This window comes from Geotrypetes seraphini, chromosome 5 (genome assembly GCF_902459505.1).
Source record: "Geotrypetes seraphini chromosome 5, aGeoSer1.1, whole genome shotgun sequence".
Taxonomy (NCBI): Eukaryota; Metazoa; Chordata; class Amphibia; order Gymnophiona; family Dermophiidae; genus Geotrypetes; species Geotrypetes seraphini.
This window is the reverse complement of record NC_047088.1, coordinates 39,489,497-39,513,132: the sequence shown is the minus strand read 5'-3', so window position 1 is coordinate 39,513,132 and position 23,636 is coordinate 39,489,497. Positions and strand designations below refer to the sequence as shown.

At 43.8% G+C, this 23,636-nt stretch overlaps 1 protein-coding gene and 1 long non-coding RNA gene across 2 annotated transcripts in view; one reads left to right on the top strand and one right to left on the bottom strand.

Annotated features, from left to right (window-relative positions):
- The window catches only part of LOC117360949, a 105,050-nt gene extending 90,616 nt beyond the window's left edge, over positions 1-14,434 (bottom strand). Inside the window, exon 1 of the long non-coding RNA XR_004539556.1 lies at positions 14,113-14,434. This is a non-coding gene — a long non-coding RNA (uncharacterized LOC117360949). The remainder of the gene's footprint in view (positions 1-14,112) is intronic.
- F9 (coagulation factor IX) overlaps positions 1-23,636 on the top strand; it is a 39,729-nt gene that overhangs the window by 8,224 nt on the left and 7,869 nt on the right. The window contains exons 4-6 of the mRNA XM_033945620.1: positions 7,976-8,089; positions 13,475-13,609; positions 15,325-15,539. Of these exons, the coding sequence (XP_033801511.1) occupies positions 7,976-8,089; positions 13,475-13,609; positions 15,325-15,539 (464 nt within the window). The remainder of the gene's footprint in view (positions 1-7,975; positions 8,090-13,474; positions 13,610-15,324; positions 15,540-23,636) is intronic.

Below are 23,636 nucleotides of genomic sequence, written 5' to 3'. Positions count from 1 at the left end.
GCCAGGTCTCCCACCATGTTATTTGCGGTTTCACCATATTCACAATGGTTTTTAATAGAAAACAGCGAATAACATATGAAAAATTTATTTGCGGGTTTTCTGTATCTGCGGTTCTGTTAATCCACTATCACTGCGAATATGGAGGGAGAAGTGTATACCTGTGTGTTTGTATAATACATATATATATATATATATACTGTGATCCAGCATCCCCCACTTACCCACCCACCCACCCAAACACAATCGCTTACCCCGCTCTGGCACCGGCACCAGCACCAATGCACAGGACATGCCGGTGCCGGTGCCGGTACCCGAAGATCTTAGTGATCTCCAAGAATCTCGGAGAGAACGAGAACTAGAAGGCCTTGAGCATGCGCAGATGCTCAAGGCCCAGCACAAGCAACAAGGAGGATCTTCGGGTACCGGCACCGGCATGTCCTGTGCATTGGTGCTGGTGCCGGTGCCAGACCGGGGTAAGCGATTGTGTTTGGGTGGGTGAGTGTGGGATGCCGGATCACGGTGGGGGGGGGTGACGCGAGCAGGGGGGGGGGAGATGCTGGATGAAGGTGGGGTGTGGAGCAGCGCAGGTGGCCTTGGGGGTGGGGGGTAAAGTGGAGCACGCCATTGGCCTCGGGGGGGGGGAGGGGAGGTGGAATGAATCAAACGTATGGGGAAACTCACTTTGATATATGAGTAAATTGGTTTACGAGCATCCTTCTGGAACAAATTATGCTCGTAAGCCAAGGTTCCACTGTATATATAAAATTAAGTTATTTAGTTATTTTGTACTGCCTATAGTACATGCTAAAATTTAATGCAAATCCTGTTAAGTGGAATTTTAGCTATCAAGTAAAATTTCTAGGGCTGCACATGCTACAACTTTTTGTGAACGTTTTAATCCATAGATCCTTTAGGTCCTCTTTTACTAAGCCGTGGTAGAGGTTTCTACCACAGCCCAGGGCGCTAAATGCTCCGACACTGATCCAATGCTTACAGGAATTCTATGAGCATCAGAGCAGTTAGCATTCCGGGATGCGGTAGAAACCTCTACCGTGGCTTAGTAAAAGGCGGGCTTCATGAGCTGATGTATCCTTTCTAAAAAGCAATACTATAGTGTCTTGTCCATTGGATTGAGCGGGGAGGCTTGATTCCCACCTCTTTTCATGGTTTGGATGAAACCCGATATCAGAACCTTGGAGCTGGTGTCACAACTTCATGAATGTGTATTATTATGGGAGACAACCAGAAGGGACACCATAAATCAACTTCTAAATGCATAATAATATTGACACTAATTTTAAAGAGATGTTTCTCAGCAAATGATCCTGCTTTATTGCTGGATGTATGCCCAGAACAACTTAGTAAAGGGTATTCAATAATTAAAATGAGCTCATCTATAATATAGAGTGTAGATTCATCACAGATATTTTTGAAGTCACCCCGTTGAAAAGACAATAGCAATACGTCAAAAAACACAAGTTTAACTACTTTTGTTGGGTATAATTGAAATAAGATTATCATAAGTATTTCAGTGTGCTACTGTTTAATACATTATCTGCATCTTTTAAGGGAGAAATCTGGTTGCAATTAATAATGTTCCTTATAATATTAGACTTTAATATTCATAATATTGATCACATTTAAATATTGGATGCTGGGATACTGAGGAGCCCTTTTATAGCATATGTGTTTTCTAGTTTATGCCTAAGGGCCTTGTGGTAGTTAGCGTAAGCTGATGTCTATAAGCACATGCTAAGCTTTAGGAAAGGAGCCCCTAAATAAACTAAGGGCTCTTTTTACTAAGGTGCACTAGCGTTTTTAGCGCACGCAGGATTTTAGCGAGCGCTAAACCCGCACTACACTTCTAGAATTAACGCCGCGCGGCAATTTAGCGCATGCTATTCCGCGCATTAAGGCCCTAACGCACCTTTGTAAAAGGAGCCCTAAACTTCTAAGGAAGTGATGATTGGTTTTCCAAATGCCTGCTAAGGAAGTCATTTTAGAATCATGCAGTCGTGCTGCCTGATTTGACAATTCAAATTGATTCACTTCGATGAATCGATTTGAATCAATTCATTGTCCGAAAAAAATTGGACTAACCCATTCAGTGATCAACCCCCGGTGAGACATGACATACCTCCAGGCCTCCTAAAGCAGCAGTAGCAGCGGTGGTGGCCGGTCAGCAGTGGCAGAGCTCTGAACAGGCTGCTCATGGCCTGCCCTGCCAGGGACTTCCTTCTGCCGTGTTACTGATGATGTCGCTGATGACACGGCAGAGGGAAGCCCTGGTGGGGCAGGCTGTAATCAGCCCATTCACAGCACTGCCTCTTCAAGGCAGCCACCGCCACGCTGCTGCTGCTGCTTTGAGAGGCCCAGAAGTATGTCAGGTCGGTGGAGTGCTGCTGCTGCACAGGGGGATGAGTGGGAGGGGAGGGAAGGGAAGATGCTGCACATGGGGAGGGGAGAGAGGAGAGAAGAAGAATTGTTAGAGTGGAGGAGAAGAAGGGAGAGAAAGGGGAGAGAGGGAGAAATTCTGCATATGGCGGAGGGAAGAGAGACATGCATGGAGAACAGAGAGGAAGAAATGTTGGGCATAGGGTGGAGGGCAGGGAGAGATGGTGCATGGGGCGAGAGAAAGAAATGTTGTACATGATAATGGAGGGGGGAAGGGAAAGATGCTGCATGGAGAGGAATAGAGAGGTTTGACCCAGGACACAAGGCAGGGAGAGAGAGAGAGAGATGGTAGACAGTGGGAAAGAAATAAATGTTGGAAGTGGAAGGTAGAAATAATTTTGTTTCTATTTTATGGTTGCAATATGTCAGATTTGAAATGTGTATCCTGACAGAGTTGGTGTTAGACAGTGAGCATGAGCTAGGACCTAACAGAGAGGAAAAGTCTTTTTTGTTTATTTTGTTTCCACCATAGCACCGGCGTGGGGTTCAAGAGGGCAAAAGGGGGGTTGGGGGTTGGAAAGGCTACAAAATAAACACACCAGGGCGTTTGGAAAAAAACAAACACCCAATTGGGCAGAAACAGCAAACTGAATTGAATCAAAAAATCTAATCAATTGGCTGAATCAAACCAAATCGAATCAATGTTTTCCTCTGAATTGGGCAAAACTAGCATGCAGATGTTTAAATAGCAACATTTACTTTCACAAACAAGTGCAAATAGTGATTTTAGAAAGCTGTTCTTTACATGTGTATATCTCTGGGATTTAGAAATCTAAATAGGACATGGCAGGGGCATATTTTTTGGCGTGGCATCAACATGTCATCAAATAGAGATGTGCACTTCCCAGTTCACAGAGGGAATGAGTAGAGTTGTAAAAGTATCCACGTCTGCTTTTGTGCTTACCCCCAAATGAAGAAATACAATAGGTGCAAAAGACAAAGGACTCCTCCCACAAACCTTAACCATCACTGCCCTGGCATATTGATTAATCCCCCTGACCCCCACCCCCTAACTGTAGTCTATCCCAAAAAAGGAATATCCTCAGAGGCAAAATATGTACCAAGGGAAATAGGCGGAAGTGTCCCAGAATCATGTCTGCTTTCCTCTATATACTAGGAAGACTCCCCGTTAAGAACCAGGGGGAATTGGGGGGGGGGGTGATAAAGGGTGCTTGTACTTTTCAGGTCCAGTGGGGGTGAAGAGTGAGGGTTATGGGCTGTTAGCTGTTTAATCAAGATGTTGAGGTAAGGGTGTAGCTGGTGGCATATCTGCCCTGGGTGCTATCATGGTGAAGGCACTGGTACTCCTCCTCCTCTCTGCCCCCCGCTTCTTGCCCCCCTCCACCGCTTGCGTGTTCCCCTTCCCTTCCCCCGTACCTCTAGTTGATCACTGCCGCGAACAACATCAACGTGCTCCTTGCGATCGCGTCGGCACCCGCTGACATCATTTCCGGGTGCCGTGCATAGGAAGTGACATCAGAGGGAGAGCCGATGTGGTCGCGAGGAGCATGTTGATGTTGTTCGTGGCAGTGATCAACTAGAGGTATAGGGGAAGGGAAGGGGCAAATGCATGCATTGGAGGGGGAAGAAGGGGGGGCAGAGGAGGAGGAGGAGTACCAGTGCCCTCACCATGATAGCGCCCGGGACAGATCGCCCCCCCCCACCCCCCAGCACGTTGAAGCTGTTGGTTATGGCAGTGAATGACTAGAGGTACGGGGGATGGGAAGGGACGCGTACGGCAAGGGAGTCAGGGAAGGAGCGGGGGAGGGGAAGAGGAGGGGCACCACCGCCCCAGGCGCCTCTCACCCTCGCTACGCCACTGGGTATAAAGGTAATAGTGTGCTACAGGGAGAGGGGATGGGCTACTTATCCCATCACCAGCTCTTTATATAAAGAGCAGGACTGATGTGGGGCTTGCGATCTGCATTTCTGCAGCCTGGTTCCTGCGATATTCATCACTGTCAAAAAAGCTCATTAAAGAGACTGGGACACTCCATGTTCACTTATTTTTTAAAATCGCTGTTCCCACTAGATTTGCCAGAAATGTGCATTTATTGGGATTTGCTAACCCCTTTTATGAAGAAATTCATCCAGGGTGGTATTTGTTAACGCCTTCCTAGATATTTTACAAAAGTCTCGACATTTGGTGGTGCCATTGTAAAATGCAGGAGGAACTGAGCGCATATTGACCTGGACATCTCAATTCTACTCTTAGGGCTCCTTTTATCTAGCGGAGTTAGCGCGTGCGACTTTTAATCACGCGCCAACCCCTGCGCTGGCCAAAAAACTACCACCTGCTCAAGGCAGGTGTTAGCGGCTAGCGTGGCCGGTGGTTTAATGTGCGCTATTACACGCATTAAACCACTAGCGCGGCTTGATAAAAGGAGCCCTTAGTAATCTATATACAAGGGGTCTTCAAGGACTGAGTAATTCAAGTTCAAGTTTCAAGTTTATTAAAATTTGCTATCTCGCCTTATGTGTAATCAAAGCGGCTTTGCATAATAAAAATTATAAAATGCAGGGAACAAATAAACATCAAATACATTACATCAAAGAAACATCAACAGACAAACTTTCTTGACTGATGTGACTAACCAGAACGAAATAAACTGGCACATGAGGAAAAAGGGAAGAGCTACAATCAATGATAGGAAAGAACAAAAATAGGAAAAAAACTAAAGGGTAAGGAAACAGAATTAAAACCTAATACAGGACACTGGATACTGAAGAGTTGAAAACATCCTTATAAGGATGGTTATACTGCAAAAGCATTTTTGAAAACATAGATTTAAAGTTATCTAAGGTAGTAATCTCGCACAAATAATTTGGGGCCGAGTTAATGGAGTAGGGTATACGAAATCAATTAATGAATTCTGGGAGCCCTGTTTGTCTAGTTTTAAATGTCAACAACATGATTTTGTAGGAGATGCGGTGTTCAATCGGAAGCCAATGTGCTCTGATCCAATAGACATTTGGAAATAAAAATCAATCCATATGGTGAGTGTTTATACAGTGGGACATAGAGACTGTAGATCAGTGCTTCTCTGTCTTCTACCAGCCAGTCAAAGTTTTAGGATATCCACAATGAATAGAGATGAAATGGATCTGCGTAAGCTGCTTCCAGGACATGCAGACTTATCATAGATCTACAATCCCTTTCTAACCCTTAGAGATGCTTTATGATTGTCCCATGCTTTATTGAATTCATAATCAGTCCTTATTTCTACCACCTCCACTTGCAGGCTCTTCCATGTATCCACCCAGTGGCGTAGTAAGAGAGTGCAGTCCACCCTGGGCGTGGTCTTCCTAAGGACGTGGCGGCACCCTTTCTCTTCTCCGCCCCTCTGTTCGCCTGCCCACTTGCTCCTTGCCCGCTCCTCTCCTTGTCAAGCGCACCCCTTGCCTTCACCAGTACCGTTTTTGACGCTCTCTCTGTCACTTCTGGGCCCCATGCCTAGGAAGTGTCGTCAAAGGGGGTATGGGGAAAGGGAAGGGGGCATGCGCGTGGTGGGGGGAGGGGCGCCACTATATCCACCACCCTTTGCACAAGGAAACATTTACTTACATTACTCCTGAGGTTACCTCTTTCCCCCTTCATCTTGAAAATGCTTGAGTACCTGATTGTAAAAAACCACTTAGATAACCTTGATAAGTGGTATATCAAATCCTAATAAACTTGATAAACTTGATCTTATGACTCTTCATTCCTGAGCTTCCTTTCACCTGAAGGAGACCCACATTCTGTGAATTTAAACCTTGTGGTTATTTAAATACCTATGTCATATTTCCATTATCATGCCTTTCATTCAAAGGGCTACGATTGCAAGAGAGAAATGAAAGGGCTATGGAAAAGTTGTGTAAATGGTGGTGAACCTTTGCTGCCTCAACACCGATGAAGGAACTGAAACACTGATGGCATCTCAGGAGAGGTGGACAACTGAATAATTTTAGAAAAATATAAGTAAAAACTGAAATGAGAGATGTAAGAAATTTTATATAAAAGAAAAGAAAAAAACTAAATTATGAGTATAAGCGAATGTTTGTTTACATAGCCATCTGAGGATCCATAAAAAAATTTTCTAGATTTCCTTGTTAGATATCTTCTGGATGCAATGGCAAACTTAAATACTCGCACCCAAAGTAAGGCGCAATATGCCTACAAAGCAAGCTACAGGGAGATCCATGCTAAGATAATATTCTGTAAAGGGCATAGAATAGTAGTTGTGCATTTTGGGCTTGATTCTATAAACAGCACTTAACTCATAGGTGCCGTTAGGTGCGACTGTCAATCTTCCGCTAATCGATAACGAGTAACTGGAAGAACCATGACAGAATAAGTTATACTTTTTGGTGGGTGAACGTGTGCACCACTTACAGATATGAAAGAATTAATGCAGAGTATAGGGGATTTAGTGGTGTATTTAATAAAGTTTGGAGCCCATTGACTAAATTTGTAAAATTATTATAATATATATATTTATCTTATCTTTCCTTTTGTTCATTCACCTTTACACATCCATGGGGGTGGGGGGGGGGGTGGAAGGAGAGGAATAAATATTGATGGTGACATTTGGGTAACTTTATTCTTCATTTATACTATATATTATGTTATATTATGTTATTATTATATGTAGGAAAACTGAAAATCTTGAATGATATATATGTTACCTGTACAGATATTAGTGTAATGTATGTAATACCTACTGTTTGTTCATTTGTATGACACTGTTTTAGATTAAAAATCAATAAAGATTAAAAAAAAAAAAAGAAAGAAAGAATAGTGCCTAGCGGCACCTAAGGGCTATTATGTGCCAGTAGGCGTTGTAACCTTAAGGTTTTCTTGGCCTAAATGAGTGTGCCTAAGGTAGACACCTACAAGCGCCTAAATCAATCAATCAAAACTCCACCCTGAATCCACCCCGAATCTACCCCTAACTATGCCTACTTGCCATTTGGTGCCTTGGTGCAGACGCCTACCTTGATGTTTTGAGCACCTATCGAGTTCATTCATTTTTTTTATTTGTTTTTTTGCTGCACCGGAGGAGGTGTCCGGGGTGGGGTTTGGACTGGAGAGAGTGAGTCCAAAACCTGGACAAACTCATTCCAGTTCAGGAAACCGTCCAGACACCTTGAGAGTCCTCTCAGAAGAGGAGATGTCCGGGTAAATCCAGATGTCTGGTGACCCCCATAAATTACACCCATGTCTTAGACCTCTTTCTTGCACAAAACTGTAAACTGTACCGTTCGCTCAGGTTCCCCCCCTCCCCCTAAGCTCCTACTAAGGTAAAACTCACACAATTTTGCAGAAAGGAGATCATGGGTAAAGGCAGGTAATACTTTAATCAAGTCCAAATGTACACGTGACAAATGAAAGGCCCAAGGCCCAGACCATTCAGGAAAATCAAAAAAGCAATTTTGTTCTGCTATGTGTATTTGTGTGCAAGCAAAGGAAATATTAATGGGTCTCTTTATTGCTGCATAAATTCTACCTCCTGTGTCATGTCATCTGTTTGTTTTACAGATGGCAATCAATGTGACTCTAACCCCTGCTTAAATGGAGGCAGCTGTAAGGATGACATGGGCACATACGTATGTTGGTGTCAGGAAGGATATAAAGGAAAGAACTGTGAATTAGGTAAATATCCTTGATCAGAGGAAAAGGATTTTTATTTTCATTGAAGCTGTCTGTGTTACTGAGTGCATGCATATTAGTTTCCCAGCAAGGGTTTGCTGCATATCCTACTTTTCCTACACAAGCTATAAATGTTCACCTTCCACTCTTTCCCAGGGACCTTGTGCTTTTGAGGGTAACAGATAGAACTGACAGGCCTCTCCCTGGAAGCAACTCTTATATGCTCTAGTAGCTTGTGGGAATCAAAGCACGCAGGGAGAGTGTGGCGCAGTGGTTAAAGCAACAGCTACAGCACCCTGAGGTTGTGGGTTCAAATCCACTGTGCTTCTTGTGACCCTGGGCAAGTCACTTAATCCCCCCATTGCCCCATGTGCATTAGATAGATTGTGAACCCACCGGGACAGACAGGGAAAATTACTTGAGTACCTGAATAAATTCATGTAAACTGTTCTGAGCTCCCCTGGAAGAACAGTATAGAAAATTGAATACATAAATAGTGTGAAAAGCTTCAGCCTCTGGTAACCAGAGCAGATAGTGATGTCATAATGCTTCATTCCATCAATGCCTAAGAACCAGCCTCAGCAGTGATGTCACAATGGCTTGACTGTCCTTTACTTGGCTCATCTTTACTACATTTTGATTTCTAGAGTGGTGCAGTGGGTAAAGCTACAGCCTCAGCACCCTGGGATTGTGGGTTCAAACCCACGCTGCTCCTTTTGACCCTGGGCAAGTCACTTAATCCCCCCATTGCCCCAGGTACATTAGCTAGATTGTGAGCCCACCAGGACAGAAAGGGAAAAATGCTTGAGTACCTGAATAAATTCATGTAAATGTTCTGAGCTCCCTTGGGGGAACTACTTCTAAATAAAGTAGTTGGAATGCATAGCCCAAAATGATACTCATTACTCTTCCAGATTAATAAAACACATACAGGTGTAATCCCCCTTGCAATATTTTGCTGAGAACAAGGAATATAAATTAAAAGCAAAATAAATATTTTAATTAATTTTATTTAAAATATTTATTAGCCGCCTAAAACCTAGCCAGCTTACGATAAAATATTCAGACTCACTTTAAACAAACTAACATTAAAACTAATAAAACACCATTTTCATGACTCATAAGCTGTAATAATAACACAAAATACTCTCCAAAAGGAAGCCCTTCTATAAAAGATGACATCGCAGAGTAAATGATAGATTAAATTGCAGTAGAAATAAACCGCATCATTATATTAAAATCACTAACATTTCTTTCCCAAGTACTGCAGAACATTGAAAATTACCACGTGCAAAGCTGCAGGGCGGAGTATAGGGAGAGACAAGAGAGGAAAGATACTGAGGAGTGGAGGGACGTAAGAGAGGCAGATGATCTGCGATGATTCAAATGTAGAACCAAGACCAAATGGGTATATCGAGCAAAAAGAAATTTAATATCACATGTGCCTGATGTGACCAAGTTTCGCCCAAAGGCTACATCAGAGGCAAAACTAAATAGGGAAAACAGACAGCAAGCTTCTCTCTAGCATAACAGTTTACCAAACAATCCAGAGTACACACACATAAAAAATCCACTTCTCACTGGTGCAAAAATACAGCAGCAATAATCCTGCTGCAACCATTTCCTGCATAGGCAGGGTCTTAGGCACCTGGGCCAATCAGGGCCTTAAGCTCCTCCTCAGTGCATCAAAGAAGACCTGCCATTTTGAAGAGGCGGACCGTCCGGCTGGGAGGGAGCATCCCTACTGATTGTCTTCAAAAAAATGTACGAGGGGGGTCAGGGGGGATGGGCCACTAGTCCACCAGGCTTGGTGTGATGGGAGGCTGTCATGGGGAAAGCTTGCTGTCAGGTGGGTTGGAGAGGGGGATAGTAGGGGGATGACCCACTAGATCACCAAGTTTGCTGTGGTGGGAGGTTGTTGGGAGGGGGAACTTGCTGTCAGGGAGGTCTCTGACCCTGCGGCAGGAGAGAATGGGCATCCCTCCTGCTGATCTTCCACGTGGTGTGGGTGGGGCATTGGCAGGGGGCAGAAATGGTGGAGGTCAATAGACCACCAGGCCTTTTTGGAGCTCAATTTAAGAGGAATCGGGGACATTTGTGGTGGCGAGTCTGAGGTGCTTTATTTTCCTCAGTGCCTGAGCCAATCAGCACTCAGTCAGTGACAGGAAAGTAAGGCAATGACAGCTCAAACCCTGACAGTAAATATCAGCCCCAAATTCCTCATAAATAGATTCTTTTTTGAGAATCGTCCAGAGAGGTCATTTTAATATTAATGACCTCATTATGCTATAGTTTTAATATTAATAACGTTATTGTATTATATTTGCATACAACAATCGAAGGCTGCTAGAAAACATGGAAAAGACCATGGTGAGCCATTTTAATAATGGTTTAATGCCATCATTAAATGCACGGTGACAAGAGATGGCAAGTGATCCCATGTTACACTTCCCCCTCTGTATTTGCAGTGGTTAGGGGCAGAGCCGGCATACAAATATTAAAAAACCACGAATAATATTCAGGCCGGTTCTGCCCTTAACCACCGCTTCCCCCTGCTGGTTTAAGCCCTGAAAGCCCCCCCCCCCTTTAAGCCTTACCTGGTGGTCTAGCGGGTTTTCAGGCAGGAGCGATCTTCCCACGCTCATGCCCTGTGCAAATTGCTCACAGGAAATAGCTGCCTTGAGCTCCCGTAGTCTCTCGAGCCATTTCCTGTGAGCGATCTGCACGGGGCAGGAGTGTGGGAAGATCGCTTCTGCCCCGAAAACCCATTAGACCACCAGGTAAGGCTTAAGGAGGGGGCTTATAGGGCTTAAAATAGCCCGAAAAATGAAAAAGCATTTTTTTGTTTTAAAACCGTAAATAATCGAATCTGTAGATACGGAAACCGCGAATACGGAGGAGGAAGTGTAATTATTTACATTTGCTGTGCGCTAATTAGATTAACACATGATCTGCAAATAAACAAAAAAAGCCATACTGATGCATTAAATAGGTTCATAGATGAAAGCGCGCGGGACAATCGCGTGCGGACAAATGAGCTGAGACAAATGGGCACAGGATGTCAGCGCGCCAGATTAAAAGTTTTAAGGTGCAGGAACTCTACAGACAAGTCAGGAGGCTACTGATGTCTTTCGCCTATCACAGTGCTACGGATTTCTCACCCAGTTAAAAATACTGGAAGGAAAGACGTTTCCAGGTTCCTTCATTATACAAATGCAACTTTTGTACCATTAAAAACCTGCTGCGATGGAAAGAGAACAGGGTTTGCTTGTGAAATGAAATGGTTCCTGTGGTTCTCAGAATTTTTTTTGAAGTTGTCAATGACTATCGTATATACAAGTAATGGTTTTGAGTCCATGATTTGAGAAAAGTCATTTAATTAGAAGGGAAATGTTATAACAGACCTTCTAATGGTTCACAGTCATAAGCGCGCGGGACAAACGCGCATCGACATTTCAGAGCGGACAATTGAGCGCAAGACTTCAGCGCGCCGCCCTAAAAGCTTATTTTAAAGGGCTCCAACGGGGTGTGTGTGGGGGGAACCCCCCCCCCCAGTTTACTTAATAGTGTTGGTGCTTCCGTGGGGGTGGTTTTGGGGGGTTGTAACCCCCCATTATAGAGGAAATTTAACTTTTTCCCTATTTTTAGGGGAAAAGTTAAGTTCTCTGTATAATGTGGGGGGGTTACACCCCCACACCTCCCCAACATGGCAGCACGAACACTATTAAGTGGGGGCTTCCCCCCCCCCCACACACACACACCCCGTCATAGCCCTTAAAAATAAGCTTTTAGGGCGGTACGCTGAAGTCATGTGCTCAATATGTGCTCTGAAATGTCGGTGCGCATTTGTTCCGCGCGCTTTTGTCCCGTCACCCCTTCTAATAGGGATGTGCATTCCATGGCATGCAGGTTGGCTCATTATGAGGGGGTGTTGAAAAGTTCTCAGCCCAAGCAAGGAGAGAATGATGTGGATATGGTTCAATCAATGATCTAAAACAATATCAAAATATAGAATTTTGATTCTACAAATAACCCTCTTTTCAGCTACAGTGGCAAAATAACACTCAGAATTTAGGAAGTTGGTTGGTTGGGCTAAGAAACTTTTCAGCATTCCCTCATCCTGTGCCTGAAAAAGTTTAGTTCAGAGATTCCCAACCCTGTCTTGGAGGACCACCAGCCAGTCGGGTTTTCAGGATAACCCTAATGAATATGCATGGAGCAGATTTGATTGCCTGTCGCCTCCATTATATGCAAATCTCTCATGCATATTCATTAGGGCTTTCCCGAAAACCCGGCTGGCTGGTGGTCCTCCAGGACAGGGTTGGGAATCACTGGTTTAGGGCATGCAATATCAATTTATTCCATGTTAACCAAGTTAACATTCATGGGTGTCAGAATGGGGGGAGGGGGCCACAGCCTCCCCAACAATTGGCTGTCAGAAAAGTTAGTTATGGCTCTCCCGACTCCTCCACCTACTGCAGGGGTGTCAAAGTCGATCCTCAAGGGCCGCAATCCAGTCGGGTTTTCAAGATTTCCCCAATGAATATGCATGAGATCTATGTGCATGCACTGCTTTCAATGCATATTCATTGGGGAAATTCTGAAAACCCGACTGGATTGCGGCCCTCGAGGACCGACTTCGACACCTGTGACTTACTGCCTACACGGCCGCTGTAATGTTAAATCTTTGAGCAGCTGGTAGCGGCAACGAAGTGAGCCAGTCACCGTCAGTCTGCCCCAGAAGTTGTCATTGTGAGGCGACTTCCTCTTCCCGTGTAGGACACTTATATGCATAAATGCTACTTATGTGTGCACTTATGGGTGCCCAGTTACAGATTTGCCCTTTATGTAATTACACTCTTGTGCAGTTTGAGTTACCTAGGAGCTCCAGATTTTCACATCCGGATACTCCACTCCCAATTTGCCCCACTGCCAGCGCCGGCTTGTAATATAATTCAATTCTTAAGAAAATCTGACTTACATTTCCATGCAGGCAGTGAGGTAAAATCAGGACTGGATCAATCTTTCCTGGCATCCTAGAGTCACTGAAATATGTAGGCTGATCAAAATAAGCAATACTTGTGAGATGCAGGCACCAAGGTTGCAATCATATTTCTAAGAGCTCCTTTTACTAAGCTGCGATAGCATTTTTTTAGCGCACACTAAACCCGCGCTACGCGGCTAGAACTAACGCCAGCTCAATGCTGGCGTTAGCGTCTAGCGCCTGCGGCAATTTAGCACGCACTAAGCGCGTGCTAAAACCGCTATCGCAGCTTAGTATAAGGAGCCCTAAGTTATTTTTATCCAAAATTTTGTATTTCTCCACCCAAGATGTTTTAATGCGTTGTATGTATTCCTCTGTCCCATCCTCCTTCCTCCTCCCCCTAGAAATGCCTGTCATTTGCTCGATTTTGAATGGAAGGTGCCAGCATTTCTGCAAGCAGGATGCCGCCAAGAAAGTTGTTTGTTCTTGTGCACATGGTTATAAGCTTGGTGAAGATATGAAATCCTGTGAGCCAGCAGGTTAGTTTATGAAATGGAAATATTCATTGGTATTTAGTATTCAATTAGCAATTTCTAAATCATTATATTCTAATTTTATCAACCACATGAACTCAAGTTTCCTCCAATAAATTTTTGAACTAGCACTAGAAATATCTAAAGTATTATGGGGGTTTGATATTCTAACACTGTCCAGTATTTTTCATGTATATAAGACGTTTTTATGAGTACTACTAGTTTTTAAGCCTGTTACATTAACGGGTGCTAGAATAGATGTGTCTGTCTCTGTCTTTCTTTCTGTCTCTCTCCTTGGCTGCTGTCTGTCTTTCTGTCTTCTCTCTCACTCTCCTTGGCCACTGTCTGTCTGTCTGTCTTTCTTTCTTTCTTTCTCTCTCTCCTTGGCAGCTTTCTGTCTTTCTTTCTATCTGTCTCTCTCTCTCTGTCACTGCCTAACTTTTCCATCTTAGCATCAATGTGTGTGTCATTCTGTGTATATTCAGTCGGCACCTCTTGCTTTACATTACCCAAACTGTGGTCTTCTTCCCGGTTCTTGTCTTCACCATTCTCATTCTGCTGGGCTGCAAATTCGCCATTCACTGGGGCAGAAACATCTGCACAGGGCTCCTTCCTCTCTGTCTCATTCGTAGCTTCCTCTCCTGTTAGCTTCTCAACGTTCATCATGCTGTTTTTGTTTGTTTTCTGAAGTGGCCCCCTCAGCATGGGCTTTGTTTTCCTTCTGATTTGGTTTCCTTGCTGACTCGGACTGCTGCTTCTTCACGTCATCACCAGTGTTGCTGTCACTATCACTGTCCTGCCCTTTTTCCATCTGTTCTCCGGAACTGCCACACGTGCCATAAACTGTCACAGGCTCCACCACTGTACGCATCGCAGAAGCAGCATTGAGAGAAAAGCGCTGCACCGCGCTACCGCTGGCTTCGGCGTCTTCTATCCACTGCGGCCAACCCTAGCGGAAACAGGAAGTAGTCAGAGAGGGCGGGCCGCAGTGGACAGAAGACGGCAAAGCCAGCGGTAGCGCGGTGCAGCGCTTTTCTCTCAATGCTGCTTCTGCGATGCGTACAGTGGTGGAGCCTGTGGCAGTTTATGGCACGTGTGGCAGTTCCGGAGAACAGATGGAAAAAGGGCAGGACAGTGATAGTGACAGCAACACTGGTGATGACGTGAAGAAGCAGCAGTCCGAGTCAGCAAGGAAACCAAATCAGAAGGAAAACAGCGGTGCAGCGCTTTTCTCTCCATTTAAACGCGGGTGAGCCGGCGAGAAGGAGGAGGTGGTGGTTTTGGCAGTGAGTGAGGGCGGGAGGGGGTGGTCGCCGGCTCTGCTGTGCTTTCCCGATCTGGCCGCCGCATACGTACTCTGGCCATGGACCTACGGATCAGGGATTACAGATCACGCAGGTCTGAGTGCGCATGCGCGGCTAGCGTTTTATTATATAGGATTAATAGCATGTTAACCTAGCAGTCCAAGGGTTAACTGAGAGCTAATTTGTATTACTTCCCCCCCCCCTCCACACACACACACACACCACCCTTTTACAAAACCACAGTGCAGTTTTTAGTGCCAGCTATGGCGGTAACAGCTCTGAAGCTCATAGGAATTCTATGAGCGTCGGAGTTGTTACCGCCACCGCCAGAGCTAAAATACGCACTACGGTTTTATAAAGGGGGGGGGGGGTAATTTGACAAGAGGAAATAGTATGATGTTTGAACTTCTTTAACAGTGGAATTTCCATGTGGAAGAATTACTGCAGAAGAAGCTAAACCCAAAGTACCAGAAAGCCGCTCTTTGCCTGAGGACTGGCCCACCGATAAAACAGAAAATTCAACCACGGAGACCAAACTAGCAGACAACAGCACTAGAATTGTTCCTGTATTGGAGGACATTGAGAAGATTGTTGGTGGAACAAACGCTCTGAAAGGGGAAATTCCTTGGCAGGTATTGTACATGTTTCTCTTATTTAGTCTAGCAGAATTTACCAGAAAAATTTCTACTATAATTAAAATTGGATTTAAACTCAATTTTAATTAAATTTTAATTGAGTTTAAATCCAATTAAAATTTAAATTAAATTTTAATCTTTTTCTTCTATCATTCTTTTAATTGTTTATGATGTAACTTCATTTTCCACGCTATTTTAACATTTTGGATTGTAAACCCGCATAGATGCATTTACCAATGTGGTATATCAAATATCAAATAAACTTGGACTTGGGTCGCTAGTCAGAGAAGCCATTTTTGTTTCACCATCTGTCACAAAATGCAGCCTTGCGATTGACTGACTGGTCATTACACATATCTGTTGTGCATATTATTGTGACAAATTCAGAGTTTTCACCTGAATAACTGTTGTTATATTTACCACAAAAATTGACATTTAATTAACCCCCTCCTATACTAACACATAGCGCAGGTTTTAGAACCTGGACACGGCGGTAACTTCTCCGATGCTCATAGGAATTCTATGCCATAGGAATTCACTGCCAGCGCTAAAACCCGTGCTTCATGTTAGTAAAGGAGGGGGTAAAGAGGACCAACTAGATTGACTACTAGCCTATCTTTAATCCCTATCTGGTTACCACCAGTAAAAGTGATAGGATGGTTGCACCATTTTGTGAGGGCACTTATAAGTAAGGTTTTCTCTTGACAATTTAAAACAAGAGGGGAAATATGCAGAGGCCTGACTAGGAATGCTATCCAGCAAGATTTGTAAATTGAAAAAATGAGACTTGTATATTGCATTTGGAATACACTTCTCCCTCCGTATTTGCGGTTTCAGCAATCATGGTTTCGATTATTCACAGTTTTTAACTTGCTGGCTCTTCCCCCCCCAAATTACATCAGCTTGCATAGAGAAATCGCTGATTCCAAGAGTTTACAGAGAAAATCGCTGATTTCCAGCACTTTCTTCGCCGTGTTTTGCCTCTCCTTCAGGAACAGGCCAGGTCTCCCACCATGTTCACGATGGTTTTTAATAGAAAACAGCGAATAAGATATGAAAAAGGTATTTGCGGTTCTGTTAATCCCCTATCACAGCGAATACGGAGGGAGAACTGTGCATACTCTGCTCTGCTGTGAGTTTTACTTGTTGCAACCTTGGGATAATACATAGTAACATTGGGATCCTTTTACTAAGGCGCGCTAGCTGTTTTAGGGTGGGTTAAATATTAGCGCACGCTAAACGCTAACACGTCCATAGAATATAATGGACACGTTAGTGTTTTAGCGTGCGCTAAAACGGCTAGTAAAGGACCCCATTGTAAATGATGGCAGATAAAGACTCGCATGGTCCATCCAGTTTGCTCAATAGTCTTTTTTTTTTTTTTCTTTGATATTTCTGTCGTAGAAGTCTGCCTGGCACTGTCATTAGGTTCCAACTACTGGAGTTGCTGTCCGAGCTCACTCCAGCCTTTCTAAACCAGCCCAAATTATCATAGTTCCCGTCGAAGCCCTCCCCAACCGTATAGTCATATACAGTAAAACCTTGGATTGCAAGTAACTTGGTTTGCAAGTGTTTTGCAAGACAAGCAAAACATTTTAGTAAATTGTAACTTGCAATACAAGTACATACAGTATACACACAACACAACTGAGCCGATGGCTCTTCTCTCTCTGACGCTGCGGAAGTGTAGTGACTGATCTAAACGAGCGAGGTCTTGCAATACAAGTACGTATAGTATTTTGTATTAAAGTTTTTGGGTTGTGGAACGAATCGTCTGAGTTTCCATTATTTCCTATGGGGAAATTCGCTTTGATATACGAGTGCTCCTGGAATGAATTATGCTCGCAAACCAAGGTTTGACTGTGCAGTACACTGATCATGCCAGTCCACTCAGTTTCAGCTCTAGTTCTTCAATTTATATTCTTCACGTTCTGATTAGAGATCGTCTGTGTTTGTCCAATACTTTTTTGAATTCCGTCACTGTTTTGCTCTCCACCACCTCCTTCGAGAGGGTATTCCAGGCATCCACCACCCTCTCCGTGAAAAAGAATTTCCTAACATTACTTTTAAATTTACTGCCCTGTAACCTCAATTTATGCCCTCTGGTTTTATCATATTCCCTTCTCCGGAAAAGTTTTGGTTCTGTATTAATACCTTTTAAGTATTTAAATGTCTGTATCATATCTCTCCTGCCCTCCTGTCCTCTAGAGTATACATATTTAGGTCTTCCTGTCTCTCTTTGTATATCTTTTTGCTCAAACTCATTACCATTTTTGTCGCCTTTTTCTGGACTACTTCAAATCTTCTTATATCCTTCGCCATATACAGTCTCCACAATTGAACACAGTATTCCAAGTGGGTCCTCACCAATGACCTGTACAGTGACATCAACACCTCCTTCTGCTGGTTTTGCCTCTCTCTATACAGCCTAGCATCCTTCTGGCTACAGCCATTGACTTGTCGCTCTGTTTCTTCACTTTCAGATTCCCTAGGTCCCTCTCCTTATCCGTGCATATCAGCCTCTCACCTCCCAGTACATACAGCTCGCTCAGATTTCTACTTCCCAAATGCATCACCCTGCATTTCTTTGCATCAAATTTTAGTTGCCAGACATTAGACCATTCCTCTAACTTTTGCAGATCCATTTTCATGTTATCCACTCCCTCTGGAGTGTCCACTCTGTTACAAATCTTGGTATCATCTGCAAAGAGGCAAACCTTACCTTCTAATCCTTCAGAAATGTCACTCACAAACATATTGAACAGAATCAGCCCCAGCACCGATCCTTGTTGCATTCCACTACTCACCTTTCCTTCCTCCAAGCAAAATTCCATTAACTACCACCATCGGTGGCGGCGAAGAAAGCAAATAGGATGTTAGGCATGATTAAGAAGGGGATCACGAGTAGGTCGGAAGATGTTATAATGCCACTTTACAGAACAATGGTCAGACCACACTTAGAATACTGTGTCCAACACTGGTCTCCATACCTTAAGAAGGATAAAATTCTGTTGGAGAGGGTGCAGAGGCGAGCCATGAAACTAGTCAAAGGCATGGAGAATTTAAGCTACAAGGAATGCCTCGGAAAACTGGGACTGTTCACCCTCGAAAAGAGAAGACTGCGTGGGGATCTGATAGAGACTTTTAAAATATTAAAGGGATTTTATCAAATTGACCAGGAAGCAGCATTACTGACATTTTCAGATGTGATGCAGACAAGAGGTCATAGCCTAAAACTGAATGGCAGCAGGTTCAGGACAAATGTCAGGAAGTTCTGTTTCACACAAAGAGTGGTGGGCGCTTGGAATGCTCTCCCGGAGGAGGTGATGGCAGAAAATACTGTGCTGGGTTTCAAACGCAAGTTGGATGCACACCTTCTTGCAGATCATATTGAGGGATACGGGAAATCCGGGTCTCCAAAAAGGAGCACCTAAATGGGCTTCCGCGTGTGCGGATCGCCGGACTAGATGGACCTTGGTCTGATCCGGTGAAGGCGTTTCTTATGTTCTTATGTAGTTTCTAATCCAATTCTCCACTTTGGGTCCTAACTTCATCCTGTCAAGTTTATTCATGAGTCTCCTATGAGGAACCGTGTCAAAGGCTTTGCTGAAATCTAAGTGAATTACATCTAGCCCACTCCCTTGATCCAATTTTCTGGTCGCCCAGTCAAAGAATTCTATCAGATTCATTTGGCACGATTTACGTTTAGTAAAGCCATGCAGCCTTGGATCTTGTAATCCAGCGTCTCGCAAACTATTTCTAGCTGTGGCACACTAAACAGGTGGCCGCGGCTCGGGAACTCCCAGAGGTGCGTGGGCGTTGATGTAATGACATCACACGCACATGTGACATAATCGCACTGATGTTTATACATGTGTGAAGGCCGAGATGGAGTCTAGAGCTGGCAATGGGGGTGGGGGGGGGTTCAACAAGAGAGGCACAGAGAGGAGGAGAGGTGCCAGTGCCAGCTGACTTTCTACAGGATGTGCTTCTCTCCACGAGGGGCACATCCTGTACGCAGTCAGCTGGCACCATCACCTCTCCCCCTCACTGGCGTCTTGCAGCACACTTCGAATCTCGCCAGAGCACACTAGTCACCGCACACTAGTCACAGCATGCTAGTCAAATCTCGCCACAGCACACATCTAAAAACCCGCTCAAGTCAACACTTGCAATTCACTAGCCTGGCCTTCAGCAATGCTTCCATTATTTTTCCAATAACCAAAGTGAGTTTTACTTCCTGTACTTTCCTGCCTCATCTCTGCGACCACTTTTATGTAGAGGGACCACATGTGCGTGTATGTATGTGTGTGTGTGTGTGTGTGTGTTGAAGGGTTCTGATTGTGTGTTCGGAGGAAGTTGTGAGATGAATGCACCATTCTTAAGCAACTGCCTCTTTCCTGCTTTAGGCCAAGCTGCTGAATGGGAAAGTGTGAGGGGTGGGGGAGGGGTTGGAAGAAGAAATGGTTACCAACATTCTTCGGGCTTTGTTTCCCATAGAAAGTAAAGGGAACGCTTTGGTAGGGTTTATTTTCTAAAAGAACAGGCCCAATGTTTCCAATTTTAAACTTATCTGAGATATTCCAATCCTTTGAATTCTAAATTTGATTATTTTCTGTCCTTTGAAGAGTTATATTACTCATGGATCTATAGAAAAACAGACAATGGTCTTGTTTACATAAATCTTTTCCAGATTCAGTGTTGGAATGCATTTTTAAAAGTTTCAAGTTTATTTTAATTTGATGAGTCACTTAATTTAATTTTTACTAAGCGAGTTACAACATTGAAAAAAAAATGGCGGGCCTTCTCACCAGGGAGGGGCCTGAGGCTCTGATTGGCTCAGATTGTTTAAAGCCCTTCCTATGGGTGGGGCCTTATGTGTCTGGGCCAATCAGAACCTTAGGCCCCTCCCCAGATTCAGGATGCATCTTTTCTAACCCATTTTTTAGCACCATTTACAGAATCCAGCCCAAACTAAGGTTCCAAATAGTCTTTCTTTCCAAAGGTTGTTTTGAATTGCGTAAACCCATTATAGTATAATTCTATGCTCTCTCACAAATTATTATGCTATCATACCTAGGGATGCCAGATTTCCTCTTTAAAAAAAGACGATGCCTGGTCCCGCCCCATTCCGCTCCCAGTCCTACCCCTACACGAACCTCCCTGAGTTTGAAGCCCACATTTGGAAGCCTTCGAGCATGCTTGGACGTCATATGCATGCGTGTGCATATGATGTCATCAAAGTGATGGCTGCGTATGCGCAAAGGCTTCCAGACGTGGCCTCCAAGCTCAGGACAAACTGCCGGGTTTTGGAAATCCCTCCGACTGCCCAGACAGTCCTCTAAAAAGAGGACAGGTCCGGGTTTTTCCAGATGTATGATAACCCTAATCATACCAACAGCTAGGCTATGCACTTTTCCCTACCACTTTTTAAGAAGTGAAATGATGGTGAGGAAGGGGGGTCCCTGGAAGGAGGACTAACAAATATATGTTTGTCCCGAGCCCGCTATAGTGTTAATTCAATCCTGCCTGCTGCCTCTCCATCATTCACCTGAGCCAAACTGCACTCACTAGGTCCTCGTTTTCTGTTGTTCCTGTCTCTGGCCTGCTTGCCCTCTTCCCCGACTCTACAGCTCCCTATGCTCATCAAACAAGAAAGCAAGCCAGAGCTCATTAAAACACTCTTCGGTCTTCAATGTGTTCATCTATGCAGAAAGAGAAAAAGGGAAAGAAGGTTTGTCAAAAGGTGTTATGAAAAGAAATTAAATTCTAAGCATAGCAATGCAACTTGTTAGCAAGGTTTATACATGTGTAAGTACTGAGCAGCTTTGCAAATAGGTAGTAAATTTTACTATCATGTAATAAAAACCCTTTCAATGCAACTTTTTATATAGATATATTTAAATTGCACACGGGGTGTCTGATTTATTAAAGATTTTCTGCAACTGTATGTCTGTGGGAAAATAATGTACCAAAGCTGTGTATGACACTTTTCGTGTTGTGCTACCCTCTGGTGGTCAGATGCTATATAAAGCTGTTTGAATTAATGGCTGAAGAGCTTGTAAGGGATTGTTGTTTTTTGTTTTTGTTTTTTTGGGGGGGCTCCAATAAAAAATGCACTGCCACTGCCAGTATTTATTCTTCATTGCTCTGAAAAACTAGTTGACTCATCACTGAATCTTTGTCCTAGAAAGTTTATAGAATAGGTTTCTTCCTATAGCTTTGGATGTGGGCATGGTTCATGCAGCCACGACTCACAATGTCTACGCAGAGATTCTGAATAATGTAATGGTTCTTCACTAGGATGCAGTTCAGCAGCCCACATCCCTCTTCTTTTCTGCTGTATGAGATCAAAATAGCCATGGCTGGTACAAGGATGTTAGGGTAGGAGAAACTTTAGCATTACATGCTTATCAATTATTTTTCAGGCTTCTTACCTTTGTTCCCTCTTTGCCAGTGGTCTCAAACTCAAACCCTGTGCAGGGCCATATTTTGGATTTGTAGGTACTTGGAGGGCCTCAGAAAAAATAGTTAATGTCTTATTAAAGAAATTATAATTTTTATAAATCTTTCCTTTTGGCTAAGTCTTAATAATAATATTGTCATTTATAGCTAGAGACATATGATCAAGAAACTGTTTTATTTTACTTTTGTGATTATGATAAACATACCAAGGGCCTCAAAATAGTACCTGGCGGGCCGCGAGTTTGAGACCACTGCCAGTAGGGGGTGGTGCTTCAATATTATGTTTTCAATCCGTTCCCTGAACACCTGCAAAGCTTGCCTGTCATAAGAACATAAGAATTGTTGCTGCTGAGTCAGACCAGTGGTCCATCGTGCCCAGCAGTCCGCTCAGGCAGTGGCCCTTAGGTCAAAGACCAGTGCCCTAACTGAGACTAGCCTTACCTGTGTACGTTCTGGTTCAGCAGGAACTTGTCTATCTTTGTCTTGAATCCCTGGAGGGTGTTTTCCCCTATAACAGACTCTGGAAGAGCGTTCCAGATTTCTATCCACTCTCTGGGTGAAGAAGAACTTCATAACTTTTGTACGGAATCTATCCCTTTTTAACTTTAGAGAGTGCCCTCTCGTTCTCTCTACCTTGGAGAGGGTGAACAACCTGTCCTTATCTACTAAGTCTATTCCCTTCATTATCTTGAACGTTTCGATCATGTCCACTCTCAATCTCCTCTGTTCGAGGGAGAAGAGGCCCAGTTTCTCTAATCTCTCACTGTATGACAACTCCTCCAGCCCCTTAACCATTTTAGTCGCTCTTCTCTGGACCCTTTCGAGTAGTACCATGTCCTCCTTCATGTACGGCGACCAGTGCTGGACACAGTACAACAGGTGAGGGAGCACCATGGCCCAGTACAACGGCATGATAACCTTCTCCGATCTGTTCGTGAGATTAGTAGTCATAGTATTATTTATTTATTTTATTTAAAAAAAATTTCTATACCGTCTATAACCAACATGGTTTACAAAATCTTACATACGTAAGTTTTAAGACGCTATAGAAAATTAATAAACTTGAATAATCAGATCCTTGGAAAATCAGCAATCAGGAAAAATCAATGCCTAAAAAAAGGCTTTTACAAACAATTGTGTTTTAAGTAATTTCCTAAATGCAACTCTATTACCACATTTCCGTATCTGCCCCACAAGTTTACCCCCTGTACCACAAAAGGTCATTGCGCTGGTTTCTCCAGGTTGTGGGTAGACATTCGCCTTTAGTTGCGCTGAATCTTCAGAGTGCAATGATCTTTCCGGTTGGTAATTGGCCATCTTACTCTTAAAGAGTTCAGGGATCGTACCGTACAGGAATGGATGACAAATCATCATCTTCTTATGACACTAGACACTAAGGTTACAGCGGTAAAAGATTTTTCTTAATCTTTCCTAGCATTTTGTTCGCCCTTTTTGCCGCCACCACACATTGCGTGGACGACTTCATCGACTTGTCGACCAGTACTCCCAAGTCTCTTTCCATAGTTTGTATCCCGGTAGTACAGTGTCCCAAACGTTTTCCTCGGCCCACCTTGATTCTATAAATGGCACCAGACTGTGAGTAACTTCTAGGCAACCGGTTGGCACAGT